This window comes from Rattus norvegicus, chromosome 5 (assembly GCF_036323735.1).
Source record: "Rattus norvegicus strain BN/NHsdMcwi chromosome 5, GRCr8, whole genome shotgun sequence".
NCBI classification, from domain to species: Eukaryota; Metazoa; Chordata; class Mammalia; order Rodentia; family Muridae; genus Rattus; species Rattus norvegicus.
This window is the reverse complement of record NC_086023.1, coordinates 61633045-61660451: the sequence shown is the minus strand read 5'-3', so window position 1 is coordinate 61660451 and position 27407 is coordinate 61633045. Positions and strand designations below refer to the sequence as shown.

The following is a 27407-nucleotide window of genomic DNA, read 5'->3' as shown; positions in this document are numbered from 1 at the left end:
TGTGTGTGTGTGGGGGGGGTAAGTCGCCTTTGGGGGTGGCTGGGCTGGTCCCTGACTTGGGGGGGGCTCTGGGCCCCCCTCCCTGGCTCGGCCCCGGGCTGTGTCGGGATCGGGTTTCTCGGCGCCTGGAGCCTCCGCGAGGCCGAGCTGTTCCCGGGCCCCGGCCAAGCCGCCCCGGGCGCTGGCACTGTGCGAGGAAGCAGGGGGGGTAAGGGGGGAATGAGGGGGGGCTGCGAGGGCGTTTACGTAACTGCCTTCCAGAGCCCGCCCCGACCCGCCAACCCCAGTGTGATTGAGAGCGTGTGTGACTGTGTGTGTGTGCGCGCCTGTGTGACACACGTTGCACTATGGCCGTGCCTTGTGTGTGTGCTAGAGATGTGCGAATCAGAGCTTCGGTTCCGTTCTTCCCGGAGCGCAGGCTTCTGGCTTAAGCAAGGGTCCCGTGACTCCTCATGTACCATAGTGAGGCTGAACATAAGCACTTTATTCAGTGAGACAGGGTGTGTGACTTTATGTGACCCCGTGTTTGGTGCTGCTAAGGCAGCCTGCGGGAGAGTGTAACTATTAGCTAGGAGGTTGCCTCGCCCTGGAACCTTCTGCTTAGAAATGGGACTTTTCTGTAGGAGCATTTGGAAAGGTGAGACCACACAGGTAGCCTTCCTTCCTGGGGACAGATCAGTACAACTGGGAAAGAGTCATTGCAGCCTACAGGCACGGAATGGCACAGTTAACTCTGGGGGTGGGTGGGTGCGTGTCAGTTTAGTTCACCCTGCCAGGACAGTGAAATCCTGGCTACAGTGCTCCATAAAACCCCAGGACAGTTAGTGATACGTCTTTGCTCAGTGGTAGAGCGCTTGCCTGGAACTTCCCGAGTGGGTTCCATATCGACCATCGCAAATGCAAATGAGCAAAGACACCTGAAGTCCAGGAAAACGTCTCCAGTGCCCCAAGGCCTCTCAGATTTACTAATACTGGGATCTCTATTATTGTGGGGTTTCCAGTCTGGGGGGTATTGACTTCCATATTGTCACAGGTGAAGCACATGGTGAAAACAGGTTCGACTGAGACACAGTTTGAGTGGTGTCCATAAGTGAGGTCTATCTTACCACGGTAATAGAAGGGGCTGGCACAAGTATGGAGTAGCCTGCTCTCTTACCAGGGGAGCTGGAAAGGGGGTGCGGCCAAAGGTGAAGGCCTAAGAAGCCTTGTTCTATCCATAGGCGGTGCAGACCCTCAGGCTTTAGCAAAACTGAGGAAGCACAGACTACTGAGTAGATAGGGCATCCGAAATGGCAGGAATGAAAAGCCACCAGTACGCTGTTGGCCCAGATCAGTAGGAAAAACCTAGGCACTGAGCTAGGTGACCACAGGATGGAAAGGGGATAGATATCCCCCCTGTTCCGTAGGTCCTCAAGGCCTCAGCGCCGAGCCGGAGTCTCAGCCCAAGAAAACATATCCAGCTCTTCCCGCCAGGTGTCGCTGTGGCCCCGGGGAAACGAACGCGTTTGGTGGTTCCGCTCCAGGAGCTGCGGTCCGACACACACCCCTCACCACAACCCTGAGTTCGACGTGCGTCCCTCCTCATGGTCCCCAACACTGAGTCGTATTCCTGGACTTGTGACGTCTGGTGCGAACAATGCGCCTGCATCAGGTGGCTGCGGCAGTGATGACGGTAGCCTCCCTGTGCCCTGGTGTCGTTCGTCGGGGTGTAATTCCTGTCTGCCCTCAACCCTCAACCTGCAGAAGGAGCATCTGAAAAGTTAAGTCGACCCACTCAGAATTTGAAGATCTCCGTGTTCGTTTGTCCGCCCTGTCCCCAGCCTGGTGTGAGCACGTAGTTTCATTAGCATCACATCTCCAGAACCTGACCTGGTCCAGGCCTACCATCAGCACAGAAAGACAGTTCTTGTGTGTGTGTCCATCACCTCGCTTCGTATTTCTTTGCACTTTTTGTACTCCTTCCCTCAGCTCACTTGTTAGTGTCTATATCCTGGGGACCTTAGGTGGGTCCAGAGAAGCTAGTAAGAGAGCGTCTACTGTGTGGGTGGTTATGCTCTGACCTGAGCTGGGTCCTTAAACCCTGGCCCACCCACTCTGAGCTTCAATCCAGCCTGACTCCAGACCGTTGTACGGTGGAGCCATGGAAGTGAAAGCGAAAAGCCCCGGCAGTGGCGGGAAGGTTTTTCCTCTGCAGTAGAGTCTCTGAGGCATTTGTTGGGAAAGGGCCCGGGCGCTGTAGGCAGCCTGCTGGGGAAGGGTGTGAAGAAACAGCGAGGTATTTCCCTCCCCTAGCCCTCAGCCGTGGAACAGTTCCCTGGAGGCGCAAGGCCCAGGGATTATGGGTCAAAGGCCAGTCGAAAAATTCAAGGGGGTGGACCTCTGGTTTCTGCCTTTAGCACCCCCCTTTCTAATGCGCTTTCGTGTGGCCTCGGGAGTTGATCAGGTTGTCAAATCTTAATCTCCCATATTGCAGACAGAACAGGGGCCTAGGTCTAGTGAAGTGAACACCCCGCCCCAAGGTGTGTGTGTGTGTGTGTGTGTGTGTGTGTGTGTGTGTGTGTGTGCGCGCGCGCGCGCTCCAGAGCCAAGCTCAGTTCACAGAGGGTTATGCTCTGCCCTGCAACCGTCCGACCAGGCAGTTAAGTCCCAACTTCTCTATCCCCCTCCTGGAGGCTGCTTTTCAGGCCCGATATCCCGGGGACGGCAGAGAGTCGTAGTAATGACAGGGCCTGGGCATCCATCCTGGTCCATTGGAGTCATGGAAGCATAAAGCCGGTTAACTCGGACAAGGGACCAGAAGGGGGGTGTCTTTGATGAGGTGGTAGGAACAGGGGAGAAGTGAGCGGGCTGGTTTAATGGGGACTTGGGGCTCTGCCTCGTACTCCTCTAGAGGATGCTAGCTAGAAGGACCCCAGAGTTGGTCCCGGGTGTGTCAGAGTGTCGGTGCGAACAGAGGGGCAGAACAGACGACTGTGTGCAGGAGAGACCTGGCCAAAGCTGAGAGTGTGATGAGCGATCACTTGGGGGTGGGTGCGCGCCCGGCCGCCCTAGGAGAGCGGGAGGAGTGGGTGTGGGTGTGCGCGCGCGTTTGTAAGACCCGCGGCCCGAGCGCGCGTGAAGCACGGGGTCCATAGCGGTCCAGAGGGCGCGCCGGAGAAAGGGCGAATGCGAGGGGGCCACGCGTGCCAGTGCGGGCGAGCGTGCCAGCGGGGGGTAGGGCGCCTGCCAGCGCGGGGCGAGTGGGAGTGGGGGCTCACAGGCCTGCGCGGGCAAGCGTGCCCCCGCCAGTGTGCCGCGCGTGCCAGGCGCGGGAACGTGCCAAAGCGGAGGCGCGCGGGGGCCGTGGCGGGGAGGGGGGTCGTGGTGCGCGGCAGCGGAGGCGCGGGGGAGACAAGGCGAGAGGGGGAGGGGAGCAAGGGCGCGCGCGGCCGAGCGGGCGCCCGCGGTCACATGGGCGAGGGAAGGAGGGAGGGAGCGCGCGAGGGAGGGAGGAGGATGGGGGGGTTAAAGCCGCGGAGAGCAGAGGAGCCGGTGCAGAGCGGGCGGCGGCGGCGGCAGTGGAGGCGGCGGCTCCAGCCGGCGCGGCGCGGGGTTCGGCAGTGGGATCCGGCCGCAGTGCTCACTCCGCGCTCCTGCCTCCCTCACCGCCTGCAGCGGCCGAAGGGCGCGGCGCGGAGCCCGAGTGGCCCGAGGGCGCGGTGAGTGTTCCGCGTCGGTCTGCGCGAGGCTTGACCCTCGAACGCTCAGGCGGACAGATCCGCGGCCCTCGTGCGTGCGGGTAAAGTGTGGGGACACGCGTGGGCCCCGCGGTCGGGGGAGGTAGGAAAGTTCACGAGAAACTTTGCCCGTAAACTCGGGGGCGGGGGCACACAAGCAGCAGCCCCCTACGTCCGGGCGCGCCAGGGGTTGGGCGTGGTGGTGGTGGTTGTGGTGGTGGTGGTGGTGGTGAAGCTGGGCGATCGCGGCTGGAGGGAGGTGGCCAGGGCGGTTGGTCCTAGTGTCCCTGTTCTTCCCACCCTTGAGCAGCATGCGCGGGGTCTGGGAAAATTCCAGAGCTAGGGGGTCGCAGTGACCCCCCACGCACCCAAAGCTTGCTTCTTTCTCGAGGGGGAGAAATCTGGACTTCAAAGTGCTCTGGAGTGTAAAGGGATGGCTGCGCTTCTGCCAGAGCCTGGGTATCCGTGTGAATCTGCATGTGGGGCGTGTGTGTGTGTGTGTGTGTGTGTGTGTGTGTGTGTGTGATCCTGCCTGTGGTTTTCTCGTGAGTCCTCCTGGATGTATGTCCACTCAGTGAGTCCCCTTCAGTGTGTCTCTTTGTAACTCCTCTGGTGTGTGTGTTTCCAAGCCTGTGGCATATCCCCAAGTGTCTCTTTTGTGAGTCTGCCCATGTGTGCCTTCTCCGGTGCTTCTGGGTGTCCCCAGGTTGTACAGAGTAGTGTATCTCCCCGTGCGTGGGGGGCTGGGCCGCGAGGAGGTCACCAGACGGACAGCTCTCCTCGACTCCTCTCCTGTGCCTAGCTTCTCCAGCGTCTAGCTCGCTGGCTCCCTGGGCCCCCTCCCCCCTCCAGTAGCTTCAGGCGGGCAGGACTATTTCACGCCTTGTTGAAAATTCAGGATTTTCTTTCTTTCTGTCTAGTCTCTCTGTTTGAGAATTCATCCCCCTCACCCCCCCGCGTGTGTGTGTGTGTGTGTGTGTGTGTGTGTGTGTGTGTGTGTGTACGCACGCACGCGAGTCTAGCACCTTATCTTGCCGGCAACACTGGGCATGTGTCTATATGCTGTGTTTCTTTAACACAAGTTGTTTTGCCTGTGATATATTTGTGTCTGTGTCACAGGATGTATTTGTGTGCTACATCCCCTGAGGTGGTAAGAGTTGAGAATACAGAGTGTTTGTGCCTTAGTCAACTATTGTGTGTCCTGGAGTCAGAAACATAGGGTGTATTTTTGTGTGTCTAACGGTGGGGCTTGCCCAATTGGCTATTCATGGGAATGCAGGGCTAGCTTGGATCTGGGAGGTGAGGGGAACAGTGAGTCTCTGAGTCTCCTATTTTGTCCCTGTCTTCACTCTGACAGCCCACACAAATCCTTTCTGTCGGTTTCCGAGGCTCTAGGAGGGATCAAGATGGAGCTAAGGGTTCAGACTCTGTCAGAACTGATACTCCAGTTGGGACTCTGAGCCTACCCAAAGACTAAAGAGTTTAAAGTTCACACTCAAGACTTCCTGTGGCTCTGGAATTCACACTCGGATTCACACTGGAACACTCAAACTCATTCCAGAGACGGGGGGGGGGGGGGGGGGGGAGGACAGGGGGCATGGGGGGGGTGTGCGGGGGTGCGTTACCCTCCCCGGGCTTGCATTCAGAGTCACACCAGGGGAGTGGGATTCACACACAGATTTGCCCTTACCTTCTGGGGGGGGTGTTCTCACTTCAGGTCTGCCCTCATTTTGGTCTCACACTTGTACTTTAGCTCATGAGCTCATGTTGAGACTTAGAACTGGCCCTCAGAAGCTCTGTGGGGCTCAGGAACTGGTACTTTGACTCTGTAAGACCATGGCGTGTTCTGGGGTTGACACTTCCATCCAGAAGACCCCGCCACATTCAGACTAGAGGCCCACATTCAAACTCACACTCAGGAAGAACGCAGGGCTCTGGAGTGAATGCAAGGGCTCTCTCAGGACACTGCAATCCCTGTCAGGCTGCCGTGCCTTCCATTCCAGTTCCACCCTGACCCCCATCTCTACAAATGGGGCTCATGTTCAAATTCAACAGCACTCATGTGGAGTCATGTGATGACCTTTGGTTCACACTTAGGTTCACATGGGGGAACTGGGGGGTTAGACTCAAGGGGCTAACCTTGGACTCGTACCAGGATCTGACTTAGAAAGGGAAACTGAACTCACACCCAGAACTTCCCAAAAGCCAAGAACTCACCCTGTTTATTTAGCAAGGAGTTGTTTGGGTCAGTCAGCCCCTGAGCCCACCTCTGAGCCCCTCAGACCCACAGTCAGGCACACATGTCAGGACCTTGGTTCACACACCCATCTTTCTCGGACTTCCAGCACTGCCAGGGAACCAAACAAACCCACCCTTTGATCCTACAGTTCACACTCAGACTGACGTCAGATCCTGATGTTCACACGAAACTCAGGCTTCCATCCTGTGGCTCAGTCAGACCTACACTAAGACTGTGATCTTCCCAATGCCAGGGGAACCCAGGCTTTGTCATGTGCTCTCTGGGTTATGGTGCTGCGAACAGGGTAATCAGAGTGAAGAACAGAGACATGTCCAGGGTGAAGATGGGGCACACACTTGGTTATGGTTACCTCTGGTCTGTTACACAGGCTGTGGTCTGGTGAACAGGATGGTGGAAACACTGGGCAGTCAAGCCTTCCTACCAGCCAACTCGGCTCTTGGCATAATGTCTGAGCAGTTTGTTGGTACAGGGGTCAGTGAACCGTCAGATTCCTCCATGTGCCATGAAATATTCCTTAAATAGTTGTGGGCACCTCTTCTGTGGTAGGAAGAATCAGGGTGTCGGGGAGGTGGGTATAAGGCTCAAGTCCTAAGACATCTTCCTCCCCTCAGCCCACTCATCCTCAGGGCTGGGGCTCCAGGAAAGTTCCCAGGTGCATTAGTGATTCTGAGAGAGAAGAGACTGTATCTAATTGCACCCTCTCTACTCTCCTCTGCTCAGACTGGAGAAGGAGAAAGGTAGGGGCCTCGCTGTGTCTCATGGCTCCAGTGTTTACTGAGGAATACCAACCTACCCCTCCCTGCTCCCTAAAAGAACACTAGCCCTAGGGAGTCTGGGCTGCAGCCAGCCCCAGGACTCTACCTGCCTTTAAGAAGTGGATGCTCTTGGACTTCACCAGCCCAACGTGGAGAGTAGTGGGTGGGACCACCTGAGGCATACTACCCCCACCCCAGCCCCATAGATGCTTACACAGTAAGGACTTAGTTCATGGAAGGGGCACATCAGGCTGAGGTGGTCGGGCTTGAACTGCTCCATAGCCTTGGAAGACGTGTCGCTTTGGACACATGCTCTCCAGCCTCCCTATGGGGTTGGGAGGGGGGCTTGGAGGCAAGGCGTCCTGCTCTGTGCCCCCCCACCCCATAGCGAGTTGAAGTGTAAATGAATCGGAAACATATGGAGTGAATTTTCTTTGAAATGCAGATTGGTTGGGGAGGGGGGGACCATGTGTGTGTAGTTTGGGGAGGGGTCCAGAAAGCAAGAAGGCTGAAGTGGACTGAGCCCCCCCTCCTCCAGAGCCACTGTGGGGTGTTGGGGGCGGGTATGACAGTGAACTCCTGTGGCCCTGGGTGACCACACCCACATTGGCTCTGGCTTCCTGTGTGGAGGAACTGTGGATGGAGAGCAAGGGGTCATTGATTGTCCCCCTTTACTTTTGTAAAGGGCAAAGAGAACCCCTTTGGGTTTGGGGGGGTTCACCAGAGTCAGGCGCTCGAGCAGTTGTTAGACCCTGCAGCTGTAGGGACCCAGTTCCCAGAAGTTGGGGTTAGGCCTACATCAGAAGGAACTGAAGTTAGGCAGTGGCGGTGACTTGTGGTAAGCAGCAGGGCCTATCTGTGTCTTGGGAATGTGTTGGAGAGTCCCTGAACTTGGGGACAGATTTCTGTTGATTCAGGGCAGGGTCCAACCATCCCCTCATGTGTTCTTTCTTGCATAGTACAGCAGGGTGGTAGTGTTGCCTGTGAACTCAGTGGGCTCTGGGTCTGCCTCGGTCACCACTGTATTCTGCCTTGACACAAATAGGACATCTAGTAAGAGAACAGCGCTTTTTCTCTTCTGTCGAATAAGCAGCTTCTTGTGGGCAGGACCCTGTTCCTGGTGCTTGGCTGGAAGTCGATCCCCAGTGTCGAGGCATGATTGTGGGGAGAGGAGACCCTTCGGGGTTTGAGGTCCAAGAGCCCCTCCTTGCACCCCTCTCGGGTTCCAGGGGTCTGTGAGTGATTTGCAAGATGGAAATAAGAAAAGCTTCTCTCCCCTCAGTGAATGTGGGTGGAAGCTAGACAAGTCCTTAGAGACAGCAGTGATTGGAGGTCTCTCTGCCCTCTCCCCTCATTGGTGAGGTTTCTGAAGACAGGACAGTCTCTATTCTCCTGTGGTGTTGAGTGTGTCCTTAATTCTCTGTAAGTCTGGAGAATGGACCCCATATCCGAATCACCAAAGCTCAGGCAGGGTGGACTGTCTGTTGGCTATTAATGCTTGTCTGAGAGCACAGCATCCAGGCCCTAAGACATGCTCAGCCCTTCCAGACGCCAGGAGTTGCTGATGGCGGCCCTGTGCAGCTCCTTAGCTGGAGAGAGATAAGGAGAGACTCCCACACCCACATGGTGGTGAGAGTCTGCTAGAGGAGGCTAGGAGTGACCGAGAGAGTGGGGAAACTGAGGCAGGCTTGGGTGGGATATGCAGGAGAGGCAGGGCCTTCGATCCGTACAGGGCAAAGCCTTACTAGATCAGTGGTGTGTGGTTAAGTGACAGCAGCACTTAGGGCAACTGGTGATCCTAAAAGGGAGATTCCTCCTTAGCAGGCTAAGAACACCTAACACCAGAATTAAAACTCAGTCAGTGCCTTTTCAAGTTCCTAGCAAGTGTGTGGTGAGTCAAAACAAGAGTCCTCCTTAAGTACCCTCTCCTGAGCCACCGTCCATCCCTAACCCCCTCCGTGCAGCAAGCCCCAGCAAAGATTTAAGTAAGGGCCCCTTTTGTAGACTTGTACCTCACTTCTGACCTCGGGCCTTTGTGTGGGACCTCTCCTCAGGAAGAGGAACTGTATACTGCTCGGTGGTCCCAAAAAAGGCAAGAGGAGTCCAGTATCAGAAGGCAGATGCCACGTGACCTTGGCCCGTGAGCTGACCTTTCCAAGCCCCTCCGTGAAATCGCAGGGCTGGGGGGGGTTATGGGGGGGTGGGCCCTGGCTCAGGCCTGGAGAGAAGGCGGTTTTGGCACCCATCCAGACTCCTGACGTCAATGTCTCTCCAAATAATGGAATCAATATTGGGGTGGGGGGGGGCAAGCGTGAACCAGGCCCCAGCGATTAGAAACAGATCAGTGGAGAAGCAGCTGATTCTGATAGAGAACCTTTGGTGGTGGGAGGCCTGGAAGGAGGTAGACTTGGGGAATGTCAGGAGCCAGAGCCACCCAGTGTCCAAAGCTAGAGGGTATCCAAGCGAGTAGGACGAGGCTGGGACGTTTAGATCCAGAGTGGTGGGGTAGAAGTGGGGGAGACTATTGTCCTGGTGCTGTTTACCTTTGAGCCTTCTGGGTTTCCAAGAATAAGTGGCTTGCGGGTAGTGATGTCTTTGGGCAGGAGGGTGAGGGGGTAGCCGAGGAGAGCTCACCTGTGTGTATCTCTGGCCATATTGGAGTGCTGGTGGTACACAGGTGGTGGGGGGAGGTGTGGAGGAAGAAATGTGAGGACATCTTGCTTGGCACCTAAGGGCATTCATCCAGGTTCGAGAGACAGTAGCCCCCCCGCAGAGCGGGAATCTGGCCTGTCAGCTCACATTCTCTCAGTCTCCTAGAAAGCTGCAGGTGAGGACAGAGAGGGTCATGGGATCCATGATGGGGAGGGAGGGGGCTGGCCTGGCGGCAGCTGACAAAAAAAAAAAAAAAAAAAAAAAACAGGAAGAAGGATTGGGGGGGCAGCTGTAATTACAGGGCATTTATTATTAATCAGATGAGATTGCTGGAAGCAGCTGGTGTAATGTGCGTGGAGACACTGCATGCTTCCCCCAACACACGCACACACGCACATACATGCTGCACACAGTTTAAGCCTGCCTGGCTTTTTTACTCCTTTTGAAGGTCAGATGGGTCTATAATTGTCTATGCGTCTGCATATCGCTGTGTATCTGTCTGTTTTCATGTTAGCCTGTCTCCTCTCTACTGCTCTTGTCTCTGTGTCAAGTTACCTGTCATTCTTTGGCCTGCTGTCTGTCTGCCTTCTCTATCTCTCTGTCTTTGGGGCTGTGTCTTGGTGTGTTGGTATCTGTCACCACCAGCCAGACTGTCTCTCTAACACACTGTTTTAGTTACTGGCCTTGTCTTGTTAGTGATGTTTCTGGTTTCTGGGCAGGATTCCATGACAGAGTCCCTTTCCTTTCTCATGAGCGTGCATTTAGGCCCCTAATCATACCTTTGGCAGATTTATTCTGGGACCTGTTGAGGAAGCAGTCAGACCCTTAATATCTCCTGGGGACTTGCCGAAGGTGAGGGTCTATTGAGTGGCTAGGTTTCATTGAAGCTTTTCAATAACGCTGAATTCCCAGGGCCCTTGCCAGTGGCCATCTTTGCCATTTGGGGAGAGCTGCTTTTGCTGTCTCAGTGCTCTCACTGCTGAATAGAAGTAAGGTTCTCTCAGAATGTTGCTTTGATGATTCGGCACAAAAAAATGTAAGTGAAGGGGCTGGAGAGATGATTCAGCGGTTGAGAGCACTCACTGCTCCTGCAGGGGACCCGGGTTCAGGTCCCAGCACCCATATGACTTATAACTTCAGTGAAAGAGATCTGACGCCTCTGACACTTCTGCAGCCTCCTGCACACGTGTGGTGCACACACATACACTTAGGCACATGCGTGACACAAAATTCCGTTTTTAAATGTAAGCTAGGGGGGCTGGAGATTTAGCTCAGTGGTAGAGCGTTTACCTAGGAAGCGCAAGGCCCTGGGTTCGGTCCCCAGCTCCGAAAAAAAGAACCAAAAAAAAAAAAAATGTAAGCTAAGGGCTGGAGAGATTCTGTTGCTCTGGCAGAGGACCCAGGTTCAATTCCCAAGACCCACATGGCAGCTCTTGTAACGCCTCCAGTTCCAGGAGGATCCAACCCCCTCCTGTGATCTCCAAGGGCACCCACCATGCACTCACACAATGTACGTTGCACAAGCAAAACACAGACGTGCAAAGTACTCATGCACATAAAGTAAGGGTAAAGGAAGAATATATGTAAATCAAGCTGGGCGAGCGTAGAGGCAAACACTTTGGCTTCCGGCACTTGGGAGGCAGAGACCGGAAAATCTCTGCTCTCTAATCTGAGAGCCTGTCTAAGGGGGAATTCAGAAGTCAGTTAAGGACTTAATGTAAAGTCTGAGGACCCAGGCAGTTGCTAGCTGATGCTGGGGACGGGAGAGTGTTCGTTAGCATGGGTCTAGTCCCCAGCATTGCAAAATACCCACGGCAGTTCCTACCACTGAGAGAGCACTATGTAAGTGGGTGAGAGCTACAGAGGCAAACTGGTATAGAAAGGTTGGGGACAGGGGTGACTCCGTTCTAGGCTCCAGGAGTGATCAGACCTACAGCCTTGTATAATATCTTTGTATCTTGTATAACATCTTGGATTTAATATCTTCGAATGCCAGGTTTTTTTAGCCCCATCAAGTGGCAAGAACGTTAGCACCTGTCTCAAGGGGGGTGGGGGGGTCACCAAGCAGAGGGGACGGTGCAAATAAGGCTGCTGAAACAGTCCCCTGGGACATGATGGATGCTCAGCAAGTCATAGTGGGGATGGGGGAGGACGTGAGGACGGTGGGCATGGATGCCAGCTCCCGTGGGGCGTGTGTTCGAGCGTGTGCTCAAGCAAGCATGTGTGATATGAAGGCCCCTCTGTCTGAGCCCTGCCTGGGTGGGAATCTGCAGTATGTATCTGTGAGTGGCGTCAGGTCAGGCCTGTCTTCTGCCCTTTGTTTGTCCCCGTGGTTTGGAACTGAGGTCAGCAAAGGGCTGGTAGTAGTAGAACACTCTCCTGGTTTTTTTTTTTCCTCTTCCAGGCTTATTTGCTTCTGGCAGAGAAATGATAATAACATCTAGCCCAGGGTGGGGGCGGGGCGGCGGTACTGGGGCACCAGGCTAGGTCAGCATCCTCACTTAGCCATATCTGAGGCCCACCCACTAGCAACTGCTCAGGTGCTGAGTCATCAAAACGGTGCTTCAAGGCGACTGTTCCCATTTCACAGATGAGAACACTAAGATGCTGGTTGTCCCTTTACCAGGGGCTTATGAATGTGTGGTGGGCTCCGAGAAGACACGTGGCTTCTCTGTGACCTGATGTGTGGTCTTTGCCTTTCCAGAACCCGGTCCCAACACATCATCCCAGGAAGACTTTGGTCTGCAGAGGAGGATAATATTGATGTGCTTGGAGAGCATCTGGTGGTAACGAGGTAGGTGCTGGGAACCCAGGCAGAGCAGGTTGCTCTTGGGAGAGATCATGGGCTTGAGACTTCTCATGTCCCTATGTTAGACCCAGAGGAGGAAAGAGACTCATCTACTGTCACACAGGAAAGGGCAATAGCAGGTCAGGACACCCTTCCACACGGAGGATGCTGAATGCCAGATTTAGGAACTTCTTGTTGCTGTCTGTGTCTTCCACTTCCTTCCCTCACTGCTCCTAAAACATCTCTCTGGCTCCATTAGGGGAGCAGCTGAGCTTGAAGGAGCAGCTGAGCTTGAAGGAGCAGCTGAGCTTGAAGGAGTAGCTGAGCTTGAAGGAGATGGAATGGCAGGTCCAAAAATCTTGTGGGGCCAGCAGCGGGGCTAAGTCTCACCCCCCTTGCCTCTCATTCAAGCAAGCAAGGCCCCTGGATTGGCAGCCCCAGGGTGGGGGCATCTGAGGAATTGAGGCACTGGAGCGGAACGGAAGGGCCTATTGTCCAAAACCCGCCAGAGGCCCACAAAGGCCAGAGGCCCACAAAGGCCGGCTGGGCTTCTCATCTCAGCTCCCAAACAGACTGGCCATTTTCCTGGCTCGGGGCAGCAGGGCAGGGAGGGGGGGCACCAACCCTTCAAAACCAGGAGTTCATGTTGTTAAGGATGAAGTGGGGTAGTCCAGGCTGACACATGGCCTTCCAGGGAGTTTAGATGGTTCAGGGGTCCAGAAGAGGAAGGAGGAAAAGATGCTGTAGTGTAAATTAGGCTTTCCACTCTATTCCTCTCAGAGGGCCTAGGATCATGGGGTGGGGTCTGTGTTAGAAGCGTGTTCAAACTGGGAGGGGCTATGAAATGGATTTACAGAATTCTAGATGGTCTTTATTGGGGTTTACCTGGTAATCTGATGTCCTATCAGGAAAAACAGGCTACTGGGTTATAAGCACCCCAATTTGGGAGCACTGTAAGGAGCAAGAGGAGAGGCTTGAGAGAGGGTGGTGCTCAGGAGGAAGAAAAGAACTCCCTGCAGCAAGAGAGACTGAGGCCAGACAGCAGGAAGGACTTCCTGCCAGTGAACAGTAGCTCAGATGCCCTGACCCTGTCCCTGGGGATCTCAGAGGATCGCAGAGAGCAGGGGAGCTGGAGACACCCCAGGGGCTCAGGCTGGAGCTGCTTCTGTGGGGCTGAGGAGGGAAGGCTTGGCAGTTCTGTCCACCCTCCCCCAGCAGCACCTCCAGCACCACTTTAAAAACAGCTTTTTAATTTAACAAAGTGGATGAAAAACTGTTTTTGGAAATAAAAGATATCTGCTGTCTCCCAAGCTAGCACTCAGCCCTTGCAGAGAGCCTCTCTCTGGGTTTCCGCTGGCTGCTGGTGCCTACTTTCCTCTCTCGGTCTTTCTGTGTTTGTTTCTGCTCTGCAGCCCCCGCCTTTGCTCTGGCCTCCCATCACCTCCCTCCAACTCAGCCTCCACGGGAGTCTTACCTCAGCCTCTCCTTTCAGTCCTCTGCCTGCCTCTCCCTCTCTCTCTCTCTCTCTCTCTCTCTCTCTCTCTCTCTCTCTCTCATCTCTCTCTTCCGGGCGTCTCTCTCCCTATTTGTCTCTGTCTCCCTGCCCGTCTCAATCTCTGTCTCCCTCCACCTCCCCCTTCTTCTCCCCCAACCCGAGCTCTAAATGGGTCTATTTAAAACGCGCGACGCTGCCAAGTCAGAAAAACGTCTCCTGATAAAGCGCATTAGGCGGAGGGAGGGAGGAGGAGGGAAGGAGGGAGCGGCAGGCGGACAGATTGATCCAAGCCCGTAACCCCATTAATCAGGCAGCGTGGATCCCCCTCCCTCCCCCGGCTTCAGCCCCTTCTGAGCTAAAAGCCCCTTAAATATTTATCACCCCTCCCCCACGGGGGCGAGGGGAGGGGCGTGTGGCCCCTCAGTGAGAGCATCCCCGGCCGCCTGGTCCATCCTTGCGCCTGTGTGTGCAGATGTGTGCATGTGCTTCTGTGTACACGCATGGGTGGGTGAGCCTGACCAGCCCAAGGCCTAGTTGCTGACTTGCCCCACTACTATCTGAGCAGCTAAGTCCTTTGGGTAGCTTCCTGGTACTCCTGGAGACTGGCCCTGCTTGGCCCTCCAGAACGAAGCTTGGGCAGGTACAGCAAGAATGGGGGGGGTGTATTGGAGTGGGGGACCTGTGGCCTTTGCACTGTCCTTCCCAGAGAGCAAGGCGGTAAATAGGGCTCACTTTCTACATCCCACCAGATTCCCAGTGCAGGTAGTTAACTTGGGAGAAGAGTCCCAGGCCCATTTTCCTGAAGTGCACAGAGACAATGTGGAAGGCAGACGAAGGCTGAAGTACATACACACTTCTTCCCTGAGGGCAGAATTAGGACTGGGAGGGCGGGGGGTGGTGGTGTCTGCCATTCCCTAAAAAAATGTGGAAAGATGACCCTGGGCTTCAGCAGGTTCCCATCACTCCCAAGAGAATAGGAAGGTGGCTCAGAGCTGGGACCGAGACGCGCGTCTCCCGGCTGGCTGGCTGGTACCCGGGCAGCAGAGGTCAGCTCCGAGCCCCGCATCCACACCGCGGGTTTGGGGGAGCGGAGCCCGGCACCCCCGGCCGTGCCGAGGGTCCCCTCCCCGCCCCTCCCCCAGCATCAAGTGCCACATCTCCTCCTGACTCAGACAATTAGATTCAAAGGATGACCTCACTGCATGCCGTCCCTCACTCGCTGCCTCGGCTCGCTCGCTCGGCTCCCGGCGCGCTGCCTCCCCCTCCCGGCCCGCTCGCCGCCCCGCTCGCCCTCTCGCCCTCTCGCTCGCCCGCTGGCTCCGGCGGGGCCGTGGCGCTCCGGCCCGGCCCCTCGGGGGTGGGGAAGCCCCGGGGACAGATGCCCGAAGGCTGCCGGGCGGACCCAGGGAGCGCCGAGCACCGGCCGGGCGCCTGCGCGGGGACCCAGGTCAGTGCGCGCGGCCGCGGGGCCGAGAACTTGTCACCCCGCCGCCCCGCCGCGGCGGAGACCCCCCCGCCCGCGCCAGCCCGCCAGCCCGCCGCGGCGCTTCCCGCTCCTTCCTCGGCCCCCGCCCCCCGCGGCTGCTCGGCGCTCCCCCTGCCAAGCTGTCTCTCTTCTCTGCGCTTTCTCCCCAGCCCCCCTGCCTCAGCAGCCGGTGGGAGGGACTGGGACTTCCTGAGGTCTCAGGGATGGGGCCGGGGCCCATTGGCTGCAGGCGGACCAGGCCTCTGAGAGGGGAGGGGGCTCTGGCTGTGTCCATCAGCCTGGGGGAGGGGGCTACCGAGAGAGAGGCCTAGGGTGTGGGGATGACATCTAGACAGGAGGATGAGTTCCTGATATCTCTCTTCTCTCACATCCTGTGGGCCTCTTGCCGAGTTTCATTTGATCCCCGAAGCCTGGCTTCATTTTGTCCACACCTCCCAGCTCTCTGTAGTCCACCGGGGCCTGGCTTCATTTGGCTCCAGTGCCTACCTTCTTTGGAGTACTGTCATCTGGGTTCCTTATCCCCCTCCACGCCCCCAGCCTGATTTCTTTTGCTTTCTTCAATTCCTGATCACCTGGCTTTTATGGGATTGGCCCTGCCTGGCAAGTTTCCTTAGGTGTTGTGCCCGGTGTTTGCTGTCATGCCTGGCCAGGGAACACACAGGCTCTCCATGGGATACAGGCATCAGGTCCACTGCTACCACTAGAGTAGAAGCGCTGAGAATGTCAGCCCTAGTGCCAGTTGTTCCAGGCTTTAGGAGTAGCCAGCTCAGCCTGCATTCCTTTCTGCCTGGACAGCACCTTAGAGCCTAGTATCAGGACCTCCTATCCTGTGGTCAGAGTTGGGGACTGAACTATAGGGTCCAAGAACACTTTAGGACTCTTGCCCTTAGTGGCCAGTTAGGTGAGAGCCTACTTTGTCCTGGGCTCGGCATCTGTCTCCACCTCTCTTTGGGACTGACGTTGATGGGGCTTGGGTGTGATTGTTCAGGTAAAGGCTAATTCAGTTCCTCCCTCCCTGCCCCCATCTCCTGCCAAGTCTGTGTGGAGGCCTGCTATCTGGATGTATTAGAGACAGGAAGGGAGCACAGAGTACAGAGGGCCAAGGGGAAGATAGGCTGAAAGCTGTTGTTGCTTCTTACCCTGGAGAAATCAGGGAGGCAGAAGGGCATGGGGCACAGGCGTGTTTGGGGCTTTTCTGGTACCTGCCGTTACCAGTGCTATCATCTCTGACCCCAGGGCTTCCTCACCCATGCAGCCTTCCTGGACCTCCCTCCATCCCATAACGTTGTTGAAAGCAGGGTTGGAGGAAGAAGGAGCTGACTAGAAAATAATTGTTCATTCAGCGTCTTTTGAAGCAGCAAAGAAGCGAAGTGCTCCTTCCTTTTCTCCTCCTGACTTCAGCTGCTTTGCTTCATCCTCAAGCACATCCAGGCTCCAGCACAGTGTGACCGTCACGAGTGTCTGTGTATTTCCCGCTGGGAGCATGGTGGGCTGAGAGTGACTGGGGAAGCTCTGGGTTTCTGGAGGTATATGTTGGCGTCCATGTGGAGGGTTGACAGCTTTGAGTGTGATAGTATCCACATGTGAAATGGCGATCGTTCTGCGTGAGGGAGTCTCTGTGCATAACTGTGACTTTAATGTACGAGAGAGAGAGAGAGAGACAGAGAGAGAGAGAGGTAGAGAGAGAGCGCATGCCCATGTGTGTATGTGTGCGCACATGCATGTGTATGCATGTGTGTGTGCACCAATGTATGATGCTTTGGCAGTGCATGTCTGCAGGGAAGGCCATGATGCATGCTTGGGACTGGATGTCAGTAGGTTTGAGAGGCTGTTTTATGTCTGCCGAGCACTGGCTGTATGTATGTGGAAATGGGGTCTTCGGGACGCTCTGCTGGGTGGGTGGCTGCGAGAGCTCGCTAGCCTGTGCTTCATCCCGGTGTGAGGTGAACACTGGGTCCCGTGTCACCCTGAATTGCTGGTGTGTGTGAACATGTGGGTATGTGTACTCACGCCTGTGTTTACCATCAGGAACAGATTGTGGAGAGCAGGGAGGGGGAGGGAGGATGTCTTGCTCTTACCCAGCAGAGCAGAAGGTTCCTCAGAAGTAGCATGCATGGTACACGTGCATGCTAAGGGGGCAGAGAAAACAGAACATTGTTCCATAAGGAAAAAGAGAGGTCTCCCCCACCAACTCTGGCTCTGCCAAAAAGACCATCTTCAGTTCTTCCTGTTACAAACTCATGCTTCACGTACCCTGCTCGTGCGTGCGTGTGTGCATGCGTGTGTGCGTGCGTACATACTTCCACGTATGGACTTTTTTTTTTTGACAGTCTCTCTACATAGCCCTGGCTGTCCTGGAACTCACTCTGTAGAGAGCAGGCTGGCCCCAAACTCATGGAGATCTGCCTGCCTCTGCCTTCCCGGTGCTGGGGTGTGTGCCACCGTGCCTAGACAGTGTCTGTATTTTCAAGGGTGTGTTGTACTGTAGCAGTGATCTGGCAGGGGTGGTGGTAGGGAGGCAAACAAGCCTTTGAACCAGGCCCCCAGTCTGAAGAGCCATTTTGTCCGTCCTGTCTCCATGGAGGGCACTGCCCTGTCATCCTCTTCCTGCCCTCACACTTGCTGTAGACCCTTCCCTACTCCTATCCCAGTTTAGAGTTTCTTTCAGCCATCCTGTCTTGCCTATCCCACAGTGGCCATGGCATTCTGGCTGTCTGACCTCCCTATGCAACGAGTGCCCCTCCCGGCCCTTTACCACACTGGCTGTTGGCCTTTTCTGGGTGGAGGGGCCCTCCTGGTTCTTCTGTAAACCACAGACTTTGGGCTGAGCTTGGTGGGTAGGAAGTTTGTCACCTGTGTCTCCGATTCTATGAAACCGTCCAGAGCATGTGCCCAAAGAGAGGACATGAATTCCTCAGCCCTTTCCTGCTGTCCCTGCAAGAGGCAGGCGCTGGAGAAGGGTATTCTGAAGAAAACAGCCCAGACCTCCTGCATCCAGAGGGCTGCTCCGAGTACAGCTCCCAGGGCTCTGAGTGGACCTCTACATGTGGGCACAGGCTGGTGGGATGGATCCCCTCTTCCCAAGACACGTCCCCAGCTGCTCAGTCAGACCCATCATAGGAGAGCCCCAGGCTCCTCCAACACGCCTGTACACACGTGCAGCAAGCAGGGCACGCACATGCTGAACTCAGGGTCCCCACGGTACAAGAGGCTGGGGGTGGGGGGGCGTGAGCACTTAGAGTCCAGGCTGCTGCCAAAATCCATCGGAATCTGTGTGTCCCCCCCCCTGGCCCCCATCTCCGGCTCTGGAGGTCACAATAGCAGGTGCGGATACCCCCCCCCCAACTCACTCACATCGGGCGGCCTCCTTTTCCACAACCTCAGCCAGAGGCTGGAGCTGGGAGACTGCTATTGCTACCTCCTTCTTGCCCCCCCTCTCACTGGTGCTCAGTTTATCCTACCCCTTCTAAGCAGGAGGAGGGGGCACACGTGCTGGTGTGGAGTCCTTTTCCCTCAGCACTGAGGCTTGCCTCCAAGAGGGAGGGGCTGGGGCCGTGGCAGCCCCAAGAGGAGAACAAGGCTTGAATCCCAACCTCAGTCACAGCTTCTGGGTCTGATGTCGCTTGGTGGCACCAAGAGATGAGAGGAAGAGGAGGGCTAGAGTCAAAAGAGGGAAAGGAATAGAACTAGAGATAAAAGTCAGGAAGACAGGAGGGAGGCACACTACTGTTGAGTGGGAGCCTATAGCCCAGGAGTTGGCCCTGACCTGTGCCCTCCTCCTCCTCCTCCTTCCCCCTTCCCCTCCGGGTGAGGGGACCTGCTGGCCAACTGCCAGGAGCCTGGTCCTCCCCCAATCCAGCCTGTGAACCATTCAGGCCTCTGCACCAGCCCCCACCGCCCACACTGTCCAGGCCTGGTGGGATCTGGGGGCCTCCAGCCTAGACTCCTCCTCCCCCTCTCGGAGCTTCCTGCCCAGTCTCTCCCAAGCTCCCCCTTGTCCAGGACAGGGCTAATTTTCCCTGCTCACCCTATCCTTGTCCCTATGTCTTCTCTTTCTTGCTTCATCCTAATTTCTCAGGTTGGAGGCTTGCTGACGTTCCAAACCTTTAAATCAGTGTCCCCTTTGCCTGCCTCACGCCCATACATAGGACCTTTCGGGCTGCTATGAGGAGATGGGAAGGAAATGAGGATCCAGGGCAAAGGATTCCTTTCTACTCACGCTGTGGGATTTTGGAGTTTGGAGTTTGGAGTTGTCAAAGGGACTGGAAACTGTGAAAGAGTCACTTCAGCCCTGCCCTGGGCACTGCAAGGAGTCTGGCCAGTGACCACTGGATCTCAGTTACCCAACTTGGAGATGGATTGGTAACCTGGCTTTGAGGTCACTTTGTGAGGCGGCCCTTCTCCTTCACTGTTAAGGGCAGAGAGAACATTCCTGACCCTCACACCAGCCTCCACCCATAGCTACTGCGGATCACTCGCACACAGCCGGGTCTAAGACCCAGGCAGCAGGCAGCAGTCCTCCCAACCCACAGCCCAACCTATTTTGGAAAGGGGTTCCCCAAACTTCTGACTGTGGCTCTGCAGACATAAGGGGGTAGTTTCCAAACAGCACCCCCTAGATTGTCCCTTTAGCTAGACAACAAGTGAAGTGTGGACATAGGGCAACTGAGACATTGCTGGAGGCTGATAGGAGTGGTCTTGGGGTCCAGAATCCTAAACCAGACTCCCATACTGGGTAGTTGGGATCACCAGTCTGTAGCTTGTCACTGTCTGGCAGTATTACTAATGGTGACTGTCAGCCTCCCTGGGTGATAGCATTTCTGTGAAAGGCATCATTCTGTATGCCTTTGACTCTGTCAACGTTTCTATGTGACTGTATCCATGTTAATATCTCTGCTACTTTGTGTGACTGTATCCATCTCAACAGGTGTCAGTGCATTGTTGGCATCCTGATGATTGACTCTTATTGCAACATTGTTACTGTGATGGCTGTTAGTGCTTGTGTGTCATTGTTTACAGTACAATTTTATCATTTCCCCTGACTTATTAACACTGTGTGGTAGTGTCATTGTTTCACAGTGGGACAGAGTCACTCAATTGGAGCCCTAGGGTTTGTCTTTTATGTTAGTTGTATGTGTAGGTACTGATGACACGGGGTTCTGTGTGAGAAGTGGTACTGGGAGCTTGTGTTGCAGGGCGCAGGGCTGCTTTCATGATGTTTGGGCACCCTGTTTCATTTTTATTCTGGGCTAACCTCTTTGAGTCGTCCATAAAGGAGCCTAGGCTGGGGTACAACCTTCTCTGGGGTTGTATGACATTTATCTTCTAGATCTATCCTGGAGTCATAGAGTATGGACTTAGGAAAGGAGCTGTTTGCCCTGAGATGGGAGTTGACAGTGATTGAGGGCAGAGAGGTAGTGGTGGTTTTTGTTTGTTCATTTGTGTGTGTGTGTGTGTGTGTGTGTGTGTGTGTGTGTGTGTGTGTGTGTGTCTGTGTGTGTCTGTGTGTGTCTGTGTCTGTGTCTGTGTGTCTGGTATCAGCAGAAGCAGGGGGGTGAGGCTTTATTTCGCCTCTGTTTCCTAGAGACTGGGCTTTTAGATCCCCAATGAGAATCCTTCCAACTGCAGGAAGAACCCGCCCTTGCACCTTAGCAGACTGCATTGACTGCCCACTGCCTTCCAGCCAGAGGACTCACACAGGCTTCTCCTCGAGATGGTCTAGGGTGGGCATAGTGAGTCTTTGTGTCTGTCTTCTCATTTGGAATAGCTGCAGTTCCCAGGGTGCCCTGTCTTCCTTCCAATGTCTCCTCTTCAACTTCTGTCTTTGGTCCTTGTCCCTGTAAGTACCCACTCTGCCTCACCATGCTTGTTTCTCTTACCCAAGGCTCTCTTATTTCTGTGTGCCCAGACCCTGCAGTGTCTGTCTTGGTACCCCACCCCCACTCTCTGCAGCACTAGCTAGCTCACTAGCTCTCAGCAGCACCCGTCTCCTGTGGCTGCAGCCCTGTTGGCCCAGGGCCCGGCCCTTACAGTAACTCATCGGGCTGATGGAGGCGACTTTGATGAAGAAGCCTTTCCCTCCCCCTGTGGGGGCCTGTGTGTGTGTGTGTGTGTGTGTGTGTGTGTGTGTGTGTGTGTGTGTACACGCTGAGGAGGATGCATGTGTGCCTGTCTTGGACATCTTCCGCCTCCAGAGCGTGACTAGAGACCTAGAAGGAGCAGAGAGCTGAGGTTTTGCTCTCCTGCTCAGACACTCCCTCTGGATCTAACCTCTGACCATTCTGCTTGCTTGTCTACCTGCCTGCCTGCCCGTGTGCTGGTTCTTGTTCCCAGGAGGTGGTCAGTGGACTGGCACTGAGGTAGAAGATCTAGAAAAGCGGGGACAGATGGTAGGGTCTGAAGGCGACCTTCCAAGACTGGGGGTTGGGGGAGCCAGGTAGGACTCCTCCCTGTCTCTTTTTTTTCCCACAACCAACTCAGCATTCTAACTGACTTGGGATCATTTTGGAATTGGCTAGTTGTGTGTGTTTGGTCATTGTCTTGACCTCTAGCTGGAGATTGAGGCTCAGAAGGAACCTGCCCAAAGCTAACCAAGGCCCTAGGAGTCGCTGGTGTGGAAAGGCGTCAAGGCCACACCAGCAGAGAGTACCTGTGGCTATGGTCATAAAGACAGGCAGGCTCAGAGGAGGGGAACCGTCTAGGGCGTGTGGAGGATAGCGAAGAGGCAAGTGTTCCCATGGAGGAGCTTCAGGAAGGCGCTCACTTCCATCCTGCTTGCCACAGCTAATGCCCACCTTCCTCTACACTTTCTCCCGGTGTATCTGGCAGTATGTCAGCTTCTCGGGCTGTGTATCTGGCTGACTCTCTGGCAGTATTCTGATGCTACCTCTGGCTGTGCCCCTGACAGTGTCTCTGGCAATGGTTTCAGTGGTGCAGAAACTTCCTGACTGAGCATCCGGCTGCAGCTCTGGTTCTTTCTCTAGCTTCTTCCCTCAGTGGATGCCTGTTTGCGTCTAGCATTTTCTCTGCTTGTGTGTCAGAGTTTCCCTGGCTGTGTTTCTGATGGTGTCTCTGGCTGCTGCTTTCTTTGCCTGAGTTCTTGCTCTTCCTCAGCTGGGGTCTGGTGGAGCAGCTTGCTGTGTTCTGGGCTGTTGCTTTGGCTTGCCGGCTATACTCTGGTCACTGCTTATCTGTCTGTATGCATCTTTGTCTGACAGGCTCCCTGACAGTTCTACTGTAGAGCTGAGTGTTTGGGGGCTCTGTCTGGTTGTTTGGACAGCGTCTACTGGCCAAGGTCTACTGTGAGGCTGGCTGGACCTGACAGCCACCATGGTTAAATCTCCTAGTAGCCCCTGGTGTCTGTCTTTGGATCTCTGCTTCTGCATGGTTGACAGTCCCCCAAATTTCATTCTCAGATTGGAAAACATTGAGTCTATCCTGCAGGAAATATTTCCCTGCCTCAGGTCTGAGCTTGTGCTGGGGTGGGGGTGGGGACCAGACTGATTCCAGGAGGAAGGACATTAAGTGGGGGAACCACTGGATTCTTCCTGGCTTCTGGGGACATATCCTAGATGTTCTTTGTGTACGTGACCATGTGTAGACATAGGGGCTGGGGGTCCCGGGCTGTTGAGATCATGTGTCTGAGGTGAAAGGTATTCTAGGACCTTTGATAAGCACTTACACTGTGAACAGTCTTCATTTTCTTTTGATCACTGATACACAATAGAATCAAAGCAACCTCTGACTTGGCTAGCATACATGCCACTGTCTTGGTGCCCTGAGTTTCCCAGAGCCCAGTAGGTGTCTGTGTGGAGGTCAGTGATAGTTCAAAGGGACCCTTGAACATCCAGGTTTCAGGCTTTCTCCCCAGGAGCATAGCAGGTAGCCTTAGATTCAAGGCAGTTTGGAGACAGGCAGAGCCTCAATTAAGTTAAAACATCGCCCTTTCCTTTCGTGGTGCGTATACCTAATTAGCTAAGCTCACTGGTAGAGATATGTTTTCTAATTTTGAAAAATGGCCCTAGCATTACCGATGTCCTATAACTCATCCATGGTTGACTGCATTCTGTAGTCAGCAGTCTTTACTGAGTGACGAACCACTGTGGTTGTCTTCAAGCATCTTAGCAAACCTTTCCTACAGGAGCCAATATATTGGTTTCCATTGCTGGATAGGGGACCCCCCACCCCCCTAAGAAGGGTGTTTGGGGTCAAGGTGCCCTGGCCCAGGGACTGGGGTTTGCCAGCCTTCCTGGAGAGCAGCACCCCCGACCCCACCAAGAGGTTCCTGCCTGAGCTGATGCTGCCCCTCCCCACCCTGTTTCTCCCAACAGATGGCTGCTTCTGTCCCTTGGGCCTGCTGTGCTGTGCTTGCCGCTGCCGCTGCCGCTGTCTACACCCAGAAACACAGTCCACAGGGTAAGTGCTTGGGAGCCGCCTGCACATTCCCTCCCAGAACTCTTCATGAATCCTCACTGGCACACCTACACACACAGGCCCCCTAAGAGTCACACTACGGCACTGTCCCACATGCATCACCCAAAGGACGAGTAGTCATGTGACAGTGATAAGCAGGGTGACCCACGGATTCGCACAGGCACTGGCCTCACCTGGGGATGGTCACATGCTGACTGTGTCTCTGACTTGAAATAGTTTGTCCCATAGGGAAGGTAGAGGAGACAGGCGGGTGGGATAAGGGTTGGGAGTGGAGGGGGGGGACAGGACCCTTGCAAAGTATTTGGATAAGATGTGTCGGGGTGTAGGAGCATTTAAGAGACTGGACAAAACTTACAGGTTACTCCCTGGTGCCAGCTTTATCCTTGAAGGAGAATAGTGACAGAGATGGTGGACAGACATGGAGATAGATGGGAGAGAGCTGGTGACTAAGGTGGGCTGGTATTTGGAGCGGCTGGGGGAGGGCGACATTGCTTGAGGGTTGGATGATGGGTAGCCTCTCTACCCATCACCGAACTGTTTGAGTAGAGAGGTCTGGGTTCCTTGTAGGACAAGGAGTTGCATCTGCATACCTGCTGGGGACGCCCATACCCTTTTAACTTGACATCAGCCCTTTAACTACATTAAAGTCTAAACTTGCAAGTTGTCTCCGATAAGGTTCCCCGAGTTCCTCCACTGGTTATCCAGTCCTGCCTCTACCTTGACTGGGGTAGGCAGAAACAGGGCATGAGAGGGAGTAACTTTAGGACCTAGGCATTTACCAGACTTTAATAGCTGATCTCCACCCTCCTCAAGCCTGTGCATGGGTTGAAAGGGTAGTGTCAAGGTAGCAGTGGCCTCTTCCTTGAGAGACTGGCAATTAAGGCCTAAAGAGAGCCTGGTCAGTCCCAGAGCTCCTGGTCGGATCAGCACTGGGCCTACCAGGTACCTCTGCCATTGTGTACAAAGATCTCTATGTCAGGGCTGCGTGTGGCTAGGGCCGGGCATAAGGTCACAGTTCAGAGTGTGTGGGATTTTTTCCAGTTAGGTGAGAGCCTGGCTGTGTTTGAATGTCTCCGTGTGCCTGTACCTTTGGGCTGTGTATCGCCGAGTGAATGCTGGTGTAGGGGCTGTTCTTATATTTGAGATCATGTCCTGTGTACGACAGCATGTCTTTCTTTTTGTTAAAACGCACCCTGTCTGTGAGACCTTGTCCCCACGAGTGCGCCTCTAGGCGGTAGCTCCTTTTTCTGTACCTGCCCTGTGGTGTTGTATCCGGTGTAACCATCCCCGAAAGGGCATAGCATCCCGTGTGATGGAACCCATGTGTGACTGTAACCTTGTGACGAGCGGCTGGTGCATGCTGCCGCTTTGCGGGCGACCATCCTCATCCTGCATGTGTGGCGGTATGAAGTTGCTTTGGACACCCCGGGGGGACCATTTCCGGCATGTAGTCCCCATGTGAGTCTCTGCGTGCAGGTGTGAGGGAGCCATCAGCTCTGTCCCTCTGTGTTCTCCACGTCCATGACCTCATCCTGTCTCTGTCTCTCATCCTGGCTTCTAACAACCTTTTCACAGCTGATCCCGTTGGAGCATTTGTCACCGTGTCAGGGCCAAGAACCCCACCCTCCCCCTGCTGCTTGATTTAATTTCTGAAATGGACAGCACATCAGGAGGGGCACCTACGGGGCTGTTCAGAGACAGAGGATAGAGCTGGTGCCGTTCCCGAAGCTGTTGCGTAGCCTTGCGTATGGTAGTTGTGCTGGTATAACAGTTGTGACACTGCGTGAATGTTGTGCCGAATTGCTCCTGTCTGCATTCTGGCCTGCAGTTGTTGCGTGTCTCTTCTGCCTTCTTCCTTTGTCGTGGCTATCAGATTGTGTCTCCATTTTTTTTTTCTTTTTCTCCCAAGGCAGACAGTGTGTGATGGGGAAGTGTTCAGTCTACTGCTATTGTATTTGTTACTAGGAGGTGTCCCCTCATCTGTGGCTGTGCCACCCCCTGAACCCTCCGACCTAGTACTCAGGGACCATACTGAGAACAGGTTTGTTCCGAGCGGCTCTTGGTCAGTGTTGATATGTTGCCGCTGGGACCCTGATGGCCACGCCCCCTCCCCAACGGTCAGTTTTCAGCCTCCTCCTCAGGCAGCTGGATGGAGAGTCTCTGTTGGGGGGTTGTGTGGAGAGAGGGGCTTGGCATGTTTCCTGGAAGCTCCAGGTTTTTGGAAGGGAGGTTGGAAGGGGGCTCAGTGGCCGGAGCTGTTTGATTGAGGGGGGGCTCAGTGGCCTGAGTCTTGGACACTGGGCCTCTGGTCAGGGGGAGGCCCCCATTCAGTCTCTGGTCCAGCTTCACAGCTGTGGCCTCCAAGGCCCCCAGCCACCGCCCTTCCGCCTGTTCATCCTCTGTTCGTCTGGTCCCAAGCCCCACAGACAAGTGGTCAGGGCTGGCTTGGTTTCCTGCTTCCCCCTCCTCCGGACAGGGACCGAGAGGCTCAAAGAGGGGCAACGCAGAGACAGGCAGCATGAGGGAGACAGATACAGAGACCCTGGCCAGGGAGGGCGACAGAGGCAGCAAACTGAGACAAGCAGTCCTGGGCAAGGGGCTACATCGAGGGGGATGACTGAGGGGCCCTCGGGGGATCTCCCCCCTCCCCCAGCAGTCCTGGTGGTGTTAACAAGTCTAATTAAGAGGCCACTGGCCCAACTTAATTGGCTCGTTAACAGGAATTGCCTCTGAAAATCCCCCAACTCAGCGGGGTGGCTCTCTGGAGGGGAGACATGAGCGAGTGTTAACGAGGGATCCCGCAGCCCCCCCTACCCCTTCCCCCTCCTCTTTCCCCTCCCACCCTCACTCCACCGATCTGGCTGGGATGGGGGAAGCATCTGCCCTTCCAGGCTCAGGGGGCAGGGGGTGGGGGTGTCTGAAGATTCTGACTCCACATGCCTGCCCCTCTGCTGCTGCCTGTGGATCTCTGCCTCTGTGACTGTCCCGCTCACTGCCTCTCCCACCTGATGCTCCCTCTGGACAGAAGCTCCCTTCTAGCCTTCTATCTCCAGTCTCCTGGGTTCTGTCCATCATGCCTGGGTGGGCCTGGGCTGCCAGGGCCAGGGCAGGGGTTTGAATTTAGTTCTGACAGGCGTCTCCTGGGGGCAAGTGAGGAACGGGCAGATCACTCCCTCAGTCCCAGCTCCCACCCACCCCACACAGTCTCTGCTTCACAAAGTTGACAGTTGCCAGGAGTTCCCCAGGGTATACTTCCTCAAGGCCGGCCTGCTCTCCCTTCTGCTGTTGCCTACAGCCTGGATGGTTAAGGCGGGAGTGAGGAGCTCCTGTGGAGTGGGCAGAGTGGGCGTATGGTGGTGGTGGTGGTGGTCATGGGATAAAGAAGAGAGACAGGATGGAAAGAAAGGAACGAGGCACCATCTTGCCTCTGTAGTGTCAGCGAGGGAGACAGACCTAGAGGCACAGACCATGGCACAGGGAGGGTGACAGAGGCAGCAAGCAGGGCAGATGTCCCAGCATGGGATTGGGCTTGTTGATGGCAAAAAGTTAGGATCATAGAGGTCAGGAAGCTTAGTAAAAGATACAGAGACACAAGGAGAACTGAATTTTCACTTAGAGTAGATTCTTCCAAATGCTACACAAACTCTCCCCACACTCCCCTCTTTCTCTCTCTCTCCTTCCTTCACCTCACAGAGGATCTCTGTACACGCATTCATACCAAAACAAAGACACTTACACACTTGCACAACCACAGAGAAGTTCTACACCAGGCCCTGTCCCCGCCCGCCCATGCACTACCTGTGCATGCTTGCCTGAGTGGCT

General features: G+C 55.2%; 1 protein-coding gene across 5 annotated transcripts in view; it reads left to right on the top strand.

Moving 5' to 3' along the window:
* The first annotated feature begins 3092 nt into the window (after positions 1-3092).
* Positions 3093-27407, top strand: part of Cntfr (ciliary neurotrophic factor receptor) — a 38034-nt gene continuing 13719 nt past the window's right edge. Inside the window, exons 1-3 of one of the 5 annotated variants that reach the window (XM_063287618.1) lie at positions 3093-3213; positions 12088-12177; positions 23483-23567. In XM_063287618.1, the coding sequence (XP_063143688.1) occupies positions 23483-23567 (85 nt within the window). In that variant the 5' untranslated portion in view covers positions 3093-3213; positions 12088-12177. The other 4 variants (XM_017593358.3, NM_001003929.2, XM_063287617.1 and 1 more) reach the window with 4 other exon arrangements.